Source organism: Wasmannia auropunctata, unplaced genomic scaffold, assembly GCF_000956235.1.
Source record: "Wasmannia auropunctata unplaced genomic scaffold, wasmannia.A_1.0 LD336038.1, whole genome shotgun sequence".
Taxonomy (NCBI): domain Eukaryota; kingdom Metazoa; phylum Arthropoda; class Insecta; order Hymenoptera; family Formicidae; genus Wasmannia; species Wasmannia auropunctata.
In genome coordinates this window covers 1618843-1634703 of record NW_012026852.1, presented here as the reverse complement: position 1 = coordinate 1634703, position 15861 = coordinate 1618843, and the positions used below count along the sequence as shown (strand labels likewise).

Below are 15861 nucleotides of genomic sequence, written 5' to 3'. Positions count from 1 at the left end.
AACGAGCCTGACGATATTTTAGGGACAGGTTCTTTCGACGACCTCCAAATCAATCTCCGCTTTCTCGTATAACAATTTTCGGATTATAGATCGCCGAATTTAGATACGGGCAAGATTATTCCCGCAGGGGCGATTGTCTTCTCCCATAATTTCGGAATAATTTCGTATGCAATCCTATGACGTCATCCCTCTAGTATATTCTACCGAGTTGAATATTGAGCCTACGTACCTATTTATGCGCTTGTGCATTCACGGAATTTCACCTGAACCGTCATTCACCGCGACTCACGTGAGGATTATTTTGGGGATTATTGAACATTATTATCATATCGATTCATTATACGTACATATTTCGTTCAAAGGAACGTACGCGCTCTTTCTCGACGACCCGCAAATCGGTCTGCTTTTTCGGATAGCAATTTTCGAATACAGACAACCGATTTAAATTCAATAAAATTATTCCGTAGGCGATTGTCTTCCTATAATTTCGGCGAATAATTTCGAATTCAGTCCTATGACGTCGTTCAGTAAGGAACCTTCGTTTGCGAACGACGAAGAGCGACCGATAGACAATTCTCTACATTTTGTTTATAGTGTTTATACGTACACTCCAAATCCAAGTGTGTAAATCTGTAGTCACATTTTACGCATTTATACGCGTGTTATATCTTTACACATTTTACCTGTGTATTACACAGTTAAATGCATATTTTTTACACGCTTACACATATTATTGTAAAATTAACCGTGTAAAAATATGCATTTAACTGTGTAAAACACAGATAAAATGTGTAAAAATATAAATGCGTAAAATGTTACTACAGATTTACACACTTGGATTTGGAGTGCAGTGTCAGACACCGCATGCAATTATGCAAAATTAATTTGATAAGGCAATCTTTATCTCTAGACAGACCGCTATACTTACATCGACTTCCAACGCGGAAGCCTCCGATATTTCGATACTAAGGCTTTGCGTTCCAATACGTATATATTCGTACGACTCGTATACGATTTGTCTAACTTTTTCTTCATATATCATTGACCGACGAGCTAACACAGATGACGATGATTAATACCATACAGAGAATAATTTTTATTATTCCGTCGACGGGATCGTTAATAAATGATTTTGCATTCAGATTGGCTCATCTATAGATGGAAAGCTATAAGTGTGTTTCAAAAGAATTATTACTACTGTTTTTAACGTTATAACGACATTAAATCATCGTCGCATGTTCGAGCTCGTTTATTCTTTCTACGAGCCGCGTGTACGCGAACGTGAAGAAAATAGCTCGGAGCGAATCTCCCGGAAAATAGGTCTACCAAAGACCGAGAATGGTGTCGGTGTACAATGATAATTAAGTGACATATACTAGCGCGATGAAAGCGGTTTATCACGAGTCTAATCACACGGTGTCGCTATACTCATCGTGCCGAACGCTAATTAAACATTTACACTTGTGCTTCGACAAGTGTCCGACGACCGAGTATACACGGTGGAGGGGCCCGAAAAATCAACATAATTCCATTTCGAACTTCGATGTTGTATAGAGCGATAAGAATAGTAAACAAGACTTCTGTACTTATATTGCAGCATCGGGGGGATTGTGCTAAACTGGATTCGGATCGCCGGTGAAGTTGTTCCACCGCGACGAAAACACCATTCGTCTGCTTGCCAATGTAATAGCGGTCCCTTCGTTCTTCCTCAAAGAAGCGTATCGGCGGAGAGACGCGGGAAAAGACGGAAAGAGAGACAGGCCGTCGTCGTTTTCGCCGCGAAACCGAAAATACTCATGTCGGCCGGTATGTTGAAACCTGGCATAAGTTCTGGCGGGTTGCCAGAAAAGCGGTACTCTCGCGCCGCGCTTGGAGGCCACGCCAGGCCACGAGCGATCGGCCTCGACGAACCCGAGTCTCTAAACGAAGGTAGAGAAGGATCGTTTTGGGAGAAAAAACAACCTGCTAGATCACCAAATCATAACGAAGATATTAATCGATTTCTACTAACGTTTTATCCTTGCAACCAAAAGTATACGATTTGATTTCGACAAATATCTCGCTGTAATCTCGCTTATCATTTACCTAAAATTTCGTATCTTTAACGCGCGCAAGTTTACCTGTTGTGTAGAAGCACTGAGAGAGTTATCAAAATTAATACCCGTTGAAACTGGAACAGCGCGTTTACGTTTCTCCGTTGATAAGTTGATTGTTCCGCGTGCAGCGCAACTTCCTAAGGAGATAAGTCTCGGCTAACTTGTAAGTCGCGGAAGAATCGGATAGCAGGATAGCGGTGGGCTTGTTGTTTGCCGTTAATTAGGAAATTCTATGTTAAGCTTACAATTGATACGTCGGAACCTTTCTTCTACATATTCTGTCGCCATTAGACACAGTTTTTCGCAGAGTGAGTACCTCAACTCGAGGCTCGAACGACACGTGCTAACGAGCGAAATCGCGCGGTGCTAAACGCTTCTCGAGAGACCCGCAGATATCGCGGGGGGGACCTTGAAGTTAGAGATGCACGAGGCTCGACAAATAATCTCTCCAATTGGCCTGCGGGTAATAATAGTGAAACATATATAAGAAATAACTTCGGGAATAATTGTTTGACTGTTACATAACGCCATTGCTGTCTTCTTGGCAAAAAAATTGGATGGATTTATAGAAGAATGGACAGGAAATCATTCCGCAAAATTGAATTCTTAATATTTTGAAATCACTACAAACAGCAGCGATAGCGATAAACGAGCGATTGTTTTATCTACTGTATATGATAAAACAAAACTCATTACATCGCAATGTGTTTTAATACTTATTAAAGAAATTAAATTAAATTAAATTTTGTCAGAACAAAATACGTAGAATAGGGAAAGGTAAACAAGAATTCTTTTAGCTAATTATAATCGCAAAGAGAGAGAAATTGAGAGATTCATATCTCCCGATAAAATGAATGTCTGTCTACTTCTTTTAATTTAACAAGAAATTTTTACGAGACGCGATCCTAGAAACTGTCGACGGGAAACGAAGTAATTAACCTTTACCTTGATCTCCGTGCGTTCGAACGATTTAAACGGCATCGAAAACCGACTGTCGGCGAATGGCAGATGTTGGAGCCAACTTGGAACGACCAGGCAGCATCTGGTGCACCATAAAGTTGGCACTATTAAAACTATTATGCGTTACTCGCAAGAGAGGGATCGCGAAGATATACGCGTCGCGAGCCAATTACTTTTTGTTCTATCATATTAATAAAACCGAAAAATGATCTCGCACCGCCGGCCGGTCAGTTTCGTCAAAGCGGGATATATCTGAACAACAGGTATATGTTTCATACGCCAAAATCGTTATCAGATAACGTATACTTTTAGTAGATTATCTTAAAAAAATATCTGTCTATCAGTCTGGAACTATAATCAGAAATTTTATGCGGGAATATTAATAGGTTTCCAAACTATCGGGAATCGAGGTGGAAACTAATTGAAACGCAGTTGGCGCAAAATATAAATTAAATATTAGATCGCGCGGATTATTTCCTCAGCTGCGTCGCACGCAAAGGCATGGCTCGACCGCGTGCCGAGCCGTATTCAAGTTGCCGGTAACTCTTTTCTGGTCTTCCAGCCTATCCATCAAACGGATTGACGTGTGTACGGTCCTGGCACGCCAAAAATAATCGACCAACATATTGTGAAAGAGGCACGAACCGCGATAGAGGAACGAGGGCCCGTAATGCCGGTGCTAAACTTTCGATGCGGTTCATCTGTCGATAATTACCGAAAGCGAAAGATACACTTAAAATATACAAAGTCTTTGGCACTCGTTATCATTATCTCGAGTCTTAAATCATAGCTTTTCCTTCGCAAAAGTATATCATAAAACAGTCCCGTATTTTACTAAACATTTATGCGACCCACCTAAACGTTATTATCGTTGCGATAACGACTCACGACCTCGACGTTATACCGATCAAATTATGCAATTCTGCCTAATGGAATTAAAAACCTGTTAGCTGATCTTTACTAAAAATAGAAATAATTTTACAACAAACAATTTTACGACCTTTTTTTTATGTAGATTCAGATTAATGAATAACCGAGGCTCGAAATCGAGGGGGATCAGGATATTCGAGATACCAGAAAGTGACGCAAAGTTTGCGAACGAGAAATTAGACGCAAAAGCTTTTTTTCAACTGCTAATGATTGATAGCCTCGAAAATGAAATATGAGATTCTCGTTTTATTACATATGTATACAGCGGCAGCACATGTTGGATATGGTTTTTTCTGACCACATCACAGGCACGCTAAATATATTTTCGAAAAAGATATCTAAGACAAAAAAAGTCGCTTTAAAAAATATTGAAAGCTGTATCTTCGTCTCAGTAGACATGTATTTATCGAAAAGGCTTTATTTTGTAATCGCAGGTTTTATCACGTTTGGCACGAAACGAAAATTATAAATAGCATTAGCGTAACTCATTAAGTGTAATAATAGCTTAAGAGTGACTCTATAAGCAATACAATAATAGCAAGCTATATTCATTCGCTTTATGTACATTTTATTGACAATATATGCGTGAATCTTGCAGTCCCGTCTTAGAACGAGGCAACGGAGCGCGGTGGGGCGACATAAGTATATCGATCGGGTAGGAAAGTGAATGAAAAATGAAACGGCGCTTCGCACGCGACTTATCGGCGTCCACTTGCCGGCTTGCATTTCTCGTCGTCGACAGTCGCCGGGTCACTAACGATGACGTCCGCGACAGTGACCATAAGTGACATCGATCACTCGCAAAGCGTATAGCGGAGTTGAAGCAAACAATATGCCGATCTTTTATTCGAGCTAAAAAGCAGTTGAAAAGAATGATCGAACTTTTCATCCTTACGCGCTGCAAATGATTGCGCGTGTATTAAAAAAAAAATAAAATATACTATTCTTATTAGTAGCACTATTCTTATTAGATAAATTAGTAATTAATAAAAAGAGAGTAAAATTACTACAATACAGGCTTAAAGGATCTTGAAATAGACAATCGATTCGCGACCCTAATTAATTTTAATTAACGTCTACGGTGATTCTTAATTGATGAATGTGTTCGAGTAAACGTTTACATTACCGCAGGGAGTTTGCAGATGGAAAGGAAAGCCGGAGGGAAAATTATCGGTTGGAAAGGCAAACGGCGAGGAGTGAAGACACGCGGTAGAACCTGTGGGAACAATCGAAAGATAGAGAAACGGAGGTATGCCATTATACGGCGTAATTGGCCGAATTGAAAAGTCTGGGGAGCCCTCCTGGCTCTTTGCCCTTCTACTATTACTCTCGTTTATATCCCTCATATTGATCGGCATAAATACGAGGTGCAGTTTGCCTCTCCGTCCCTTCGGGAGGTCCCGGCGCGTCTTGTGCACGTCTCCGCATAATGTAATATCGCCCAGTAGACTAGTAGCTTAATCTTAAAAGATCTTAAATTACGAGAGCATCGGGCTTCTCTAAATCCCAACTGAATATACGTATCGATTCGAATGAATGAATTTTCCTGACTCTATAGGCTGCGTTTACAAGCTCAACTTTCCGCGTATGATGATGTATAATCTGGGATACTAATTTGCATAATTACCAATTTTGTTTACCGTATCTTCGTGATTTATACACATGTACGATCGATTGTTTTATTATTATTATATTCATAGCCTGTACATATGCGTGTGTAGTGAGAACAAAAAAATGGCATGGTGACCTAGAATGACACTCTCTCGTACGACGTAAAAAAGAAGCAATAGCGCGATGTGCTGAAGATGCTAAAAAAAAAATCATTGCATTTTCATATGACATGCCCGCGACAGTCGCTGTCACAATACAAGTCGCTGGTAAGAGCTTAACGGCGCGATGTCGTAATACCGAAAAATAAATAGAATCGCGCCGCCGTTGTGGCTACAATCGTGCGTGCGTGGATGAAAGGATTTATTCTTACGACGTTGCAGTATCAAAAAGTAACGCGAAGCGTCGCTTTGCCTGTCGTGATATATCATGCGTGTTTGCAGCCACACATAGTAGGTATCTTTTATCGCGAGAAGATATCGCGACGACGGGGACGCATTTTCCCCCCCAAACTTGAATGTTCGCGCGCGGCATAGCGGCGAACAGAGCGCCAATTGAATTCGAGGCCGAATTATTCTAGCGGCAGTTTATTTCTGCGCCGAAAGTCTCGCGTATCGCGAAGAATAGCTATGGTAATCGCGAACGGATAAAAGTGAGTAAAAGATCAAATTGATCAATCATCGATCCGACTGTATAACGAGAACGAGCACCGCTTTAAAAAAAAAAAAAAAAGAACAGTAATCAGAATTATTCGGCATGATTTTTTTCGTTCGTTTTTTATCTGCGATACGCGAGATTCGAGCCCACTCCAGAGTAATCGCATTTTGCGTAATCGAGAAAGCGATTTGTTATCTAACCGGTGAAAAGGTGCAATATATCGTCGGGCGCGGAGTCGGAACACAAACACAATTCAAGCGTATGACGTTATCTCCCTCGCGCGCACGCATCTACGTTTTCGTTACTAATTATTTAATCTGCATTGCACTAATAATCCGATTCAGTGAGGTAGTAAATTGGGGACAGTTTCCTGAGCCAACATAACGAGTTACTTCCCATTCGGCTATGGAACTATAGCGTCGTTCGTAACGATACACGAGTTGCGCATTGCAAAAATTACATCATCCGATTGCAACTTACATCAAACGCGATTCGTGCACCGTTTCCTGGAAAACGCGATCCGTAATTAGCCGGAAAAAATAGATGGATTAAGAGCAATTGACTTTATAACGTTGCTTTGCGGTCTTCACAAAATGAATTTCTCTCCTGTCAGATTTTTAACAAAAAAAAATTTATATATTTTATAATACATATATTTTTCATAAAGAGAGACTTTTGAGTCTCGACTAGCATATAATTTTTCATGATTTTTTTTCTACATAAAAGAGGCAGAGAGGGAAAATTTATTACAGCAATTATTGAATAAGAAAAGAAATAAAAAGTGCAGTGGTAATCGTGATTGAAATAACGGGTTTAGTTGATTCCATATCATTAGATAATTTTGAAGTATTTTAACTTTTGCCTTTCTTTAGAATTGCAAATGAAGATTAGAAAATTAGCTAAATTCAGTCCGAAGAAAATGAGATTTAAAAAAACAAATCAACAGAAATATAATCGAGTTTCTCATTTCCTAGATATTAAAAATTAAAGATATTTTTCTGTTTTCCTAATTGAGTTTCCTATACCTAGCATCACTTGTGTTTTTCAAGCAATTGAAGATATAATTTTTAATTACTTTTACGACAAAATAATATCATAATAGAAAAATGTTTAACAGAAAAAAAGAATTTATTGTAAGATATCTTTGTTTTAATTCAAGAAATTGACTTTTTCTTTTTGAAAAATGAAAAACGAAAGGAAAGAATCCAAAACATTTTCGGCCAATCTCTAATTTGGAAGATGAGGCGTTTGTAACCTCTCAGCATAAATTTCCATCGATCACTTTTAATTCAGTTATCTCGATTTCTTTCGCGTCTATTCTTATGGAAACAGGGCTAGAACCGCTGTCGTACGGCTTCCCGACGCTTCTCGGCCTTCTCGGCCACACCGCACCGTCGTGTAAGATTAGTCGCTTCACGCTCGCTCCGCCGAGCGAAGCGGAATCGAGCGTGTAGGTTGGGTCTGCTCCGGGGCGAGGTAAGGCTGACTGCATCACGTGGTGCGCCACGGGGTCTTAAACGAGGTTAATCGGCAGACCAACAGCGTCGGCGCAATGACGACGATCGCACGAACACACGCTCGTTGTCCTCCATGACTCCGCTCTTTCTCCGTCCCTCCGTCTGTCCCACTCTCTCCCTCTTTTACTCTCCTTCTCCCTCTCTCCGCCCGTTTCGCGTTCTCGCCCTTTGCACTTTGGCCCTCCTTGGCAGTCGCGCGGTCCGATAATAGGAAAAAGCGTGAGTTTCTTATAGCGCGCTGCGCGCAGAGATAATGCCGGGGCGCGCTGTCGAAGCACGAAATTCAAAATGCGATCGCATTTCGAAATGTTCGAATCCTCGACGGACACTGTGTGCTGCGCACAGTGCGCTCGCGTGATCGCCGCCAGTGGTAGCGCTGTGGTAGCCGCGTGTTTGCGCGAATTTTGAAGCAGGAATTATTTTTCCCCCTTTTTTTCTTTCATTATTATTATATTATTTTTCGAAAACACGCGCGGTCGACGTGAGAGTATACCGGATGCGAGCACGGGCCACGCAAAGATCACGCGCTGCGCAACCGGCGAACGACCACGAGCGAAGGAGGAAAAAAATACTATTCGAGCGAGAATCTTTCGGGGAAACGCGATGTCACGTGCGCTTCCTCGGGGTTCGCGTGTAGGTACCGCGAATGAAAAGACCACATAGATCCGCCGAGTGACGAACGTCGTGAAAACTCCGATCCGAGGACAGAGGAAAAGAGCGAGGAGAGGAGCGGCGCCCGAGCACCGCGGCCCGCCGCGAGCGCGGAGAACGGAGAACCGCGCTCGCGGAGGCCTCGGCATGGCCGTGGAAGCCGCGCGTTTCGCGTGCCAGCGTCGTACGATCGCGCGTGTAAAAACGCGCAAGCGGTTTCGTTAGACACTCCGCTACAAGGCTTAATTAATGCGGGGCGAACCCGGCGAACGTGCACTTACCGATCAGCGGGAATATGCTGGGCTGGTCGAGCAGCGACTTGAGACTGTTTTCGACGAGGGTGGGAGAGGAGCGGTCCTTGTCACTCATTTCACGCACTGCGCCACGAAGCCTACAAGCGTACACCTCGGGCCTACCGCAGCCGCAGCGCACACGCGGAGACACACTCGATGGCACACACCGCGCACGAGTAGTACAGATAGATTAGAGGAGAAGGCACGGGACGGAGCGGACCGCGGGGCGGATCGGCGCGGTGCGGCGCGGCGCGGCACGACGCGGAGCGGAGCGGAAAGCCCAGGCGGACGGGACGCACGAAAGAACGTACCGACGGCGACGTTACCGTGTGCGACGACCAGAGAGAGAGAGAGAGGAAGAAACGTGGAGGACTCCGGGAGGGATTATATGTCACCGCGCGCGGTGTCTCCTCGGTGTTTCCTCGCGACACGGCCACCACGCGCCCGCAGCCGGAGCAGAGTTGTCGTCGGCGTGCTTTCGGTTAACGTGTATGTTAACGCGCGGTATAGTGCGCGCTTCGCGAACGGGACGGGGCACGATCGAAAAATACGACGGTACCGTCTTGGTGACCGGTCTTGCGTCGGCCGCGGAAGAGAGGCGCTCTTCGCCCGTTCGCGACTTGCCGAACCTCTCACCACGTCGTCGTCACGTCGTCGCTCCCTCGCACTATCCCAATCAGCCTGAAACGCCTGTACGGCCGAGCGCGCGCGGAGCCCGTTCCCTATAACCGCTTCTCTCTCTCTCTCCCCCTCTCTCTCTCTTTCTCTCTCGCTCTATGTGTCTCTGGGCGCGTTAAAATAAACGCGGAGCGCTGGCCCCGTGCTGGCGGTGCTCTTGAAAATCAATCTAAAAGTGGCTCGCCTCGTGGCGCGATCTCCTGGCCGACTGGTGGACCGAGTGCCGTTTCAAGCCTGCCGACGCCTGCCGCACTGATAACGAGCACCCGAGTACTCCTCGTGCCTTGCCTGCTTCAGCGTTATCATTGCATGCGCGCGCAATCGCGCACCCGTTCTCTCTCTCTCTCTCTCTCGGCCGCGACCCCTGCATTAGCGCGGACTCCGCATCGTGGCGCCGCATCGCGCCAGAACGACCGACGTCGATCGGCGCCGGGTTGCGTTCGATCGCGCGCTCTCGCGACGGGTCGCGCTTCGCGCAATAATTTGTAAAATAATCCGGCGTCTATATTGCAAACGATTAGACGGTGTTATCGGGTCGCCGAAGCGAGAAGGTTTCGTAAAACGGATGGTAGCGCGCCGTGACACATCGGAAGCGGGGAAGCTTGTACGCGTGGAAGACGCAGATATTATCACTATTGGAGCTGACTTTACGATGAGCTCCGATAAAGAGACCGGGTCTCCACGAGTGTACGGGTGTAAGGTCATCCGGTCCAGATTTCGATCGAAAACAATTCCAAAACAGCACACAAAACTCGAGAGGATGTTTTGGCTCCAATAGTTCAACATATTGTCAAGCCCATGATAAATACATTATGAATGAATATTCTTACGTTTTTTGGATTAAATCATTCTACTCTAATAAGAGATAATTCAATAATATATCCGATATCTGGGGTTGTGTTCTTTAAACATCATATATTAGGTCATGAGAAATTATAAAACGATCAAGTAGAGCTTTGACAAAATAATTTCGTATTTTCAATGCCACTATCACCCGTTTGGCGAATGTTTGATAATCTCCTTTCAACTTAAATTGATGTTATATTAATAATATAACGTGTTAAGGGAAACTCTAAATGTTAAGCCGATCTAGTGAATGATTCGAATTATCACTTCGATTTGAATTAAAAATTTAATTCTTTTTTTAACCACGTTATACTGACCATGTATATCTAGACTATCGATCCGTGGAATCTCGGCTGTTTGAAAGAAAAACTTTCTCTAAGTGTGACCTATTTCAGTGTAAAAGTTATCGCCACACATAAATGAAAGATGCTAACATATTGACTCGTTAAATCTATGGATTTGTAGATAAGATAATTGGAGTTCCTATCGAATGATAAATGCTGTCTGATACATCCATGCATATCTGGTTGCTGGCAGCAACTTTCTGTCCTCCTACCAGATGGCTATAGCGTCTTCTTTATTGCGTGAAGCTACATAAAAGAAAATACTACGCTTTTTGTACGAAATTCGAAATGTTCTCGTGCCAAAAAATCGCATGATATAACAATAATCCGCAAGATCACTGACCCTCACTGTCATTAGTTAGCGAATCCACGGACTCGAATTCAGCACATTGTGAACATTCACATACATTTACACATCATACACAGACGCAAATACATACATATGCATGCATTTTTGTGAGCGATAGTGCGTATAATAAATATAATTATAGAAAGAAAAAAAATAGATAATCTAAAAGATAATCTCTTAGACGGAAAACGAAAACTGTTATTTATGAAAAACGAAAACTGTTATTAATTAAATTTTATCAAATAGCGCAAGCTATAACGCTTGTTTTTATATTACAAATACATATATATATATATATATATATATATATATATATACATATATATATATATATATATAATTTAAAAAAATAATTTTGAGAAATTTGAGAGATTTTACATACTTTAAAATAGAAAATTATAATTTTTATATTTATAGAATAGATTCTAGAAAATATTTTTTAATTAAATTTATACAGGAAACGCAAAAACTGGATTCTGTAATTATTCCTAGTTTCATATATTTTTAGATATATTTTACTTTTTTAAATAAATTTTGCAACTTTTGTAAGGATCATTCTACACATGCAGAAATTTTAAATGTATACTTTTCACATGATACATAGCTGTATCAAAGTATAATAATAAATGTAGATTGTGTGGGAAAGCGCAAGAGTAGGAGATGAAATAAGATGTTTTGGCATGATATTCAGCGTTGTATTATATAATTACGAATGAAAATGACAAATTACGCACAATGAGGAATATGTAGAGAACGCAATATCGTAAAATCTAGAACTATGATAGTCTTAGATCACGCCGTTTCATTACATTAAAAGATATGTTGTCCTCGCGAATTAGAGTATACATTCGTACAATGAACTGTTGTGAGAATAATACTTTCGTCCATCAATGTCAAAAAATCTTAAAAATTAAGAGTCACATTATGAACGATGTAACAGCATTGAATGAGATAATTGTCGTGCGGGTTATCAGTTCCAATTAGATACAAACAGGTGGAGTTTAGGTTGAAAATATTTTGCGTCGCTATTAACATGCACGAAAATAATAACAGAAATATCGTAACAGAATGTAGTTTTCGCAAAAGTATTTGCAGCAGATTCCGATTCATCGATTGAGATGAAAAATCTCTTTTTTGCATACTTTCGAATCTGAATTGTTATGCATCTACTAAATCGAATTATATACGCTAACTTTGATCTACATTGCGATATATTAGTATACAAATTAAACTCGCTTTAGTTACGTTTGAATTGAATCAGTTTAACTCGAATCCAAAAATAATTAATTTATTAAATAATCAATGACGGAAAATAGAAACGATTGTAAAAAAACAAAACGTATTTAAGGCTTCTCAAACTTGCCCGTGAATTTCTGACGAATGAAGTTATTGTCATGCGAACGAAGCCATTGATAATCGCGCGTGCAGGGACAGGGTAGATGTTTCATGGTAGATATTGATATGTACGGAATTCATATCAGTGATGAAACTACAAGAGATATGGCTGATTACAAAAACGTCGGGATTACACTATTCTTCTTTTCTATACTTACAGAAATGGCCGCATCAACGAAACTCGCCCAGTTACGCATGGTATATCAATTCCTTATTTCCTTATTTTCTTTATGCGCTTTCTTACTCTCGTTAACGCATTCCGATAGAAAATTTTCTCGTAAGAAAGTTTAATAAACTGCATGCATCGCACCGTGTAGCGACGAAATAACGTTTTTCACGTCACACTCAATCTTATCGAACGCAATTGAATCCATCGTTCGCTTTCGTCAGTACTACTCTACTCATACTTTGTCAATGTAACAAAAGAAGCGACTGCGTAAAGAAGTTATTATTTACAATTACTGCGATATTCCCTATCGATTTATCTAAGTGTCATTCCTGAAAAATCGCGCTCGCGCGGTACGAGCTAGTCTAGTCTGCGAGATCCGGCTGAAACCATGACGATGATCGCTTGCGGTGGGATCATAATCGGCGCGCGGGGCAACCGCGCGACACCCTCATACCCAGCAGACGCTGACGGACTCGGTGGCGGTTTGCGGCGTGCCGCCGAAGCTGGCGCGGTGCTGCTTGAAGAGCGCCTGGAACTCCGCAGGCGTGGAGGACCACCGTCGGTGCCTGGTCTTGTCCAGGGGCACTTCCGGCAGGCCCACCTCGGTGTGGCAGCCCTTGATCGGCGTGCTCGACAGGGCCGCCGAGGCGGGCAGGCCCACCTCCTGGAAGGAGCTGATCGAGAAGAATCCACTTTCACCCTCAGCGCTGCTCACCGGACTGCTGGCCGGCTTCACTTTAGATTTACCGGCCAGTCCCGCGGACTCCTTCTTCTCCAGCCGCTTCGCGGCCCTGCTGAGCGTCGAGATCGGCGTGCCGTTGGATGTCACTCCGTTCGACGACGCGGTGAGCGCGACGATGTCCTCCTCCTCCGTCGTCTTACTGCTACTCGAATTACAGGAGGCAGTGTCGGGCGATCTTCTCACGCTCGGCATGAAGCTCTGCAGATTTCGGGCGAACTCGGTGACGGACGTTTTGACGAGGCTCGGCGATCTACTGTCGCCCTGGTGACCGCTGCTCGACTCGTTTCCGCGACTGCTGCTGGAACATCCGGAAGAGGCAGTGGCCTCTGGCAGGGTTGTCGAGTTGACGAAGTTGCTGCTCGACAGGGAGAAAGACGTGTCGTGATGACGATGATGGTCCACCGTAGGAGAAGGAGAGGATCCGTTTTCCTCGACCGGCGTCATTCTCGCCAAATCGGGTTCTCGCATCGTCAACAGGGACTCGACAGTCCTCAGTAACCTGCGGAAATAGTTTTCAAATTTAACAGAGTTTTTTTTTTAATGATGTTGGCAATAATAAAGATAATAATCATTATCTTAAATTAATTAAGACAAAAATAATTAATACCAACAGTAAATAGATTAATAATTCGGTTTTTGTGAAATCTCTCGTACGCACCTAAACGCCTCCTGAGACAGCTTCTCCGGCGGTATCTCGTCCGGGTTCAGCTCCGTCTGCTTGGGTTCGCGATAGACGACGTTATCGGGAACGTCGTTGATCGTTTTATTGAGATCCAGCGGCGGCTTGACACGCGGCGACGTGCAGTGCACCGGGTCGTTCCTTCGCAGAACCGACCAGGTGAACTCGCGGAAGCAGGTAGCGTTCGGCGATCCGATCTGCGTGACCGATTTGGCACGGGTGAACGGCGAGACGGTCAACGACGACAACGACGAGGGCGACTGCATCGCGGCGCCGCGACTCGGCGACGGATCCGTCGTGTGCACCACCGTGTGCACGCTGCGGCTACGCGGCACACGTCTCTTGTCCTTGGGATTCTCCTTGGCGTGTAGGATCTCCAGGCTCCTGTGAGCCCGGCCCAGGAAATGGGCGACCTGTTCCATCGTCGAACGGTACATTTGCCTGTTCGATTCGACCTGCGAACAAATCAAGCGTATGCTAATTCTCGATTCCTCCGCCGTACCGTTGCATAAATTTATTATCCTGAGATACATGAAAAAATACATGCGAGACTACTAAGAATACTGTTAATAAAAATAATTTGCAAGTATTATAGATAAAAGAGTAAACTAACATTTTTCTTCGAAGAAAGATGAGAAGAAAAGGGAGTATAGGCAGACAGTATAACATGGACTGACGTGAAATTTTATAAAATTAATAGTTTATTTTCAGACTCTCGCGCGTACGTGATATAATCAATCTCGGTTTTAGCTTTCTTTCACAGAGTATTAAACAGAGTATTAACTTCCTGACACGTTCTATAAAGAATTCAAGCGCGCGCGCGAGAAAATGTAAAATACAAGTATCTCATCTCAAGATATCACAGGAAAAAAAGTACAACTTTTTTTAATATAAAAATTAATAACTATCTCAATTAAGGAGCTATTAACGTTGTAATTCTTCTACAACTTGATGTGCTATTAAAGCACGTTTAATGTTCGATGACAGCGATCGGAAGATAAATCGTACGTAAATTCATTCATAAAATGAGCTAATGGACGAATAGGAAAAAAATCGGATGCGACGAAAATCGCGTGGGTCATTAGGGGGGGGGGGAAGTGGCCGATCGTATGTGCCGACCGGTTGTTACGTGACGCGATATCGAGTAACCGGAGCGAGGTAAACCGGTTGGCCACGTTATCGGTCGCTTCTTCTCTTTTCTGCAGATCTTCAGCTATCGCGCGATTACGAACCTGTTTGACCTGCCATTGGAGCGTGTCGACTCGCGCTTGAAGAAAGACGTTTTGCAGGAAGGCGCTCTGCAACCTCCGGTTTTCCTTCTTCAACGACTGGCATTGCTGCAACGAGAAAAAACAAGACTACGTTACCCTTACACATCTTCCGACCGGTACTCTCTCGCGGATACTTTTAGATCTTAGATTACGATTGATGCAACGTTGCCATCGTTGGCTAGTTTTAAGGGGAGAAATATTATGGGAGTTTGCGCCATTAATTAAAAGATAAGGCGAACCTTTTATAGAGCTGAGCGTGAAATTTGTGGAACATTTTTCTTCGGGCGGGAATATTTTTCCTGGAGAGATTTCTCTCCAGATGGCATACGTTAGTATCTCCACGTAAGAATAAAGATACAGGACGGTCGCCTGCAGCGAAAATTCGCCACGGTTTTCCGCGCGGACTTTCTTCTGTCAATATCTTTCCTTCCGACGGTCTCCTTTTTCATCTTGCAACGCGCGCAAGTCGTAACTAGATTCGAACTGAAGCTGAGCGCGAGCGGACTTTATGGATCCATTGACGCTGCCGCGCCGCGCATTCCACCTCGGCTTTACTGGCAAAAACTCGTGTTTCTATCCTAGTAACGATCTGCTTGGAGAATGTAGGTAGAGAAACGAGAGAGAGAGAGAGAGAGAGAGAGAGAGAGAGAGAGAGAGAGAGAGAGAGAGGGAACGA

The 15861-nt window shown here is 43.2% G+C and overlaps 2 protein-coding genes across 6 annotated transcripts in view; both read right to left on the bottom strand.

The window, feature by feature from the left end:
- The window catches only part of LOC105452085 (thyrotroph embryonic factor), a 72989-nt gene extending 63370 nt beyond the window's left edge, over nt 1–9619 (bottom strand). Inside the window, exon 1 of one of the 5 annotated variants that reach the window (XM_011692931.1) lies at nt 8701–9619. In XM_011692931.1, coding sequence (XP_011691233.1) covers nt 8701–8788 — 88 coding nt within the window. In that variant the 5' untranslated portion in view covers nt 8789–9619. The remainder of the gene's footprint in view (nt 1–8700) is intronic. The other 4 variants (XM_011692930.1, XM_011692932.1, XM_011692934.1 and 1 more) reach the window with 4 other exon arrangements.
- Nucleotides 9620–11602: 1983 nt separating this feature from the next.
- Nucleotides 11603–15861, bottom strand: part of LOC105452086 — a 29039-nt gene continuing 24780 nt past the window's right edge. Inside the window, exons 3-5 of the mRNA XM_011692935.1 lie at nt 15147–15251; nt 13894–14369; nt 11603–13734 (exon numbers count right to left, since the gene is read on the bottom strand). Of these exons, the coding sequence (XP_011691237.1) occupies nt 12942–13734; nt 13894–14369; nt 15147–15251 (1374 nt within the window). The 3' untranslated portion in view covers nt 11603–12941. The remainder of the gene's footprint in view (nt 13735–13893; nt 14370–15146; nt 15252–15861) is intronic.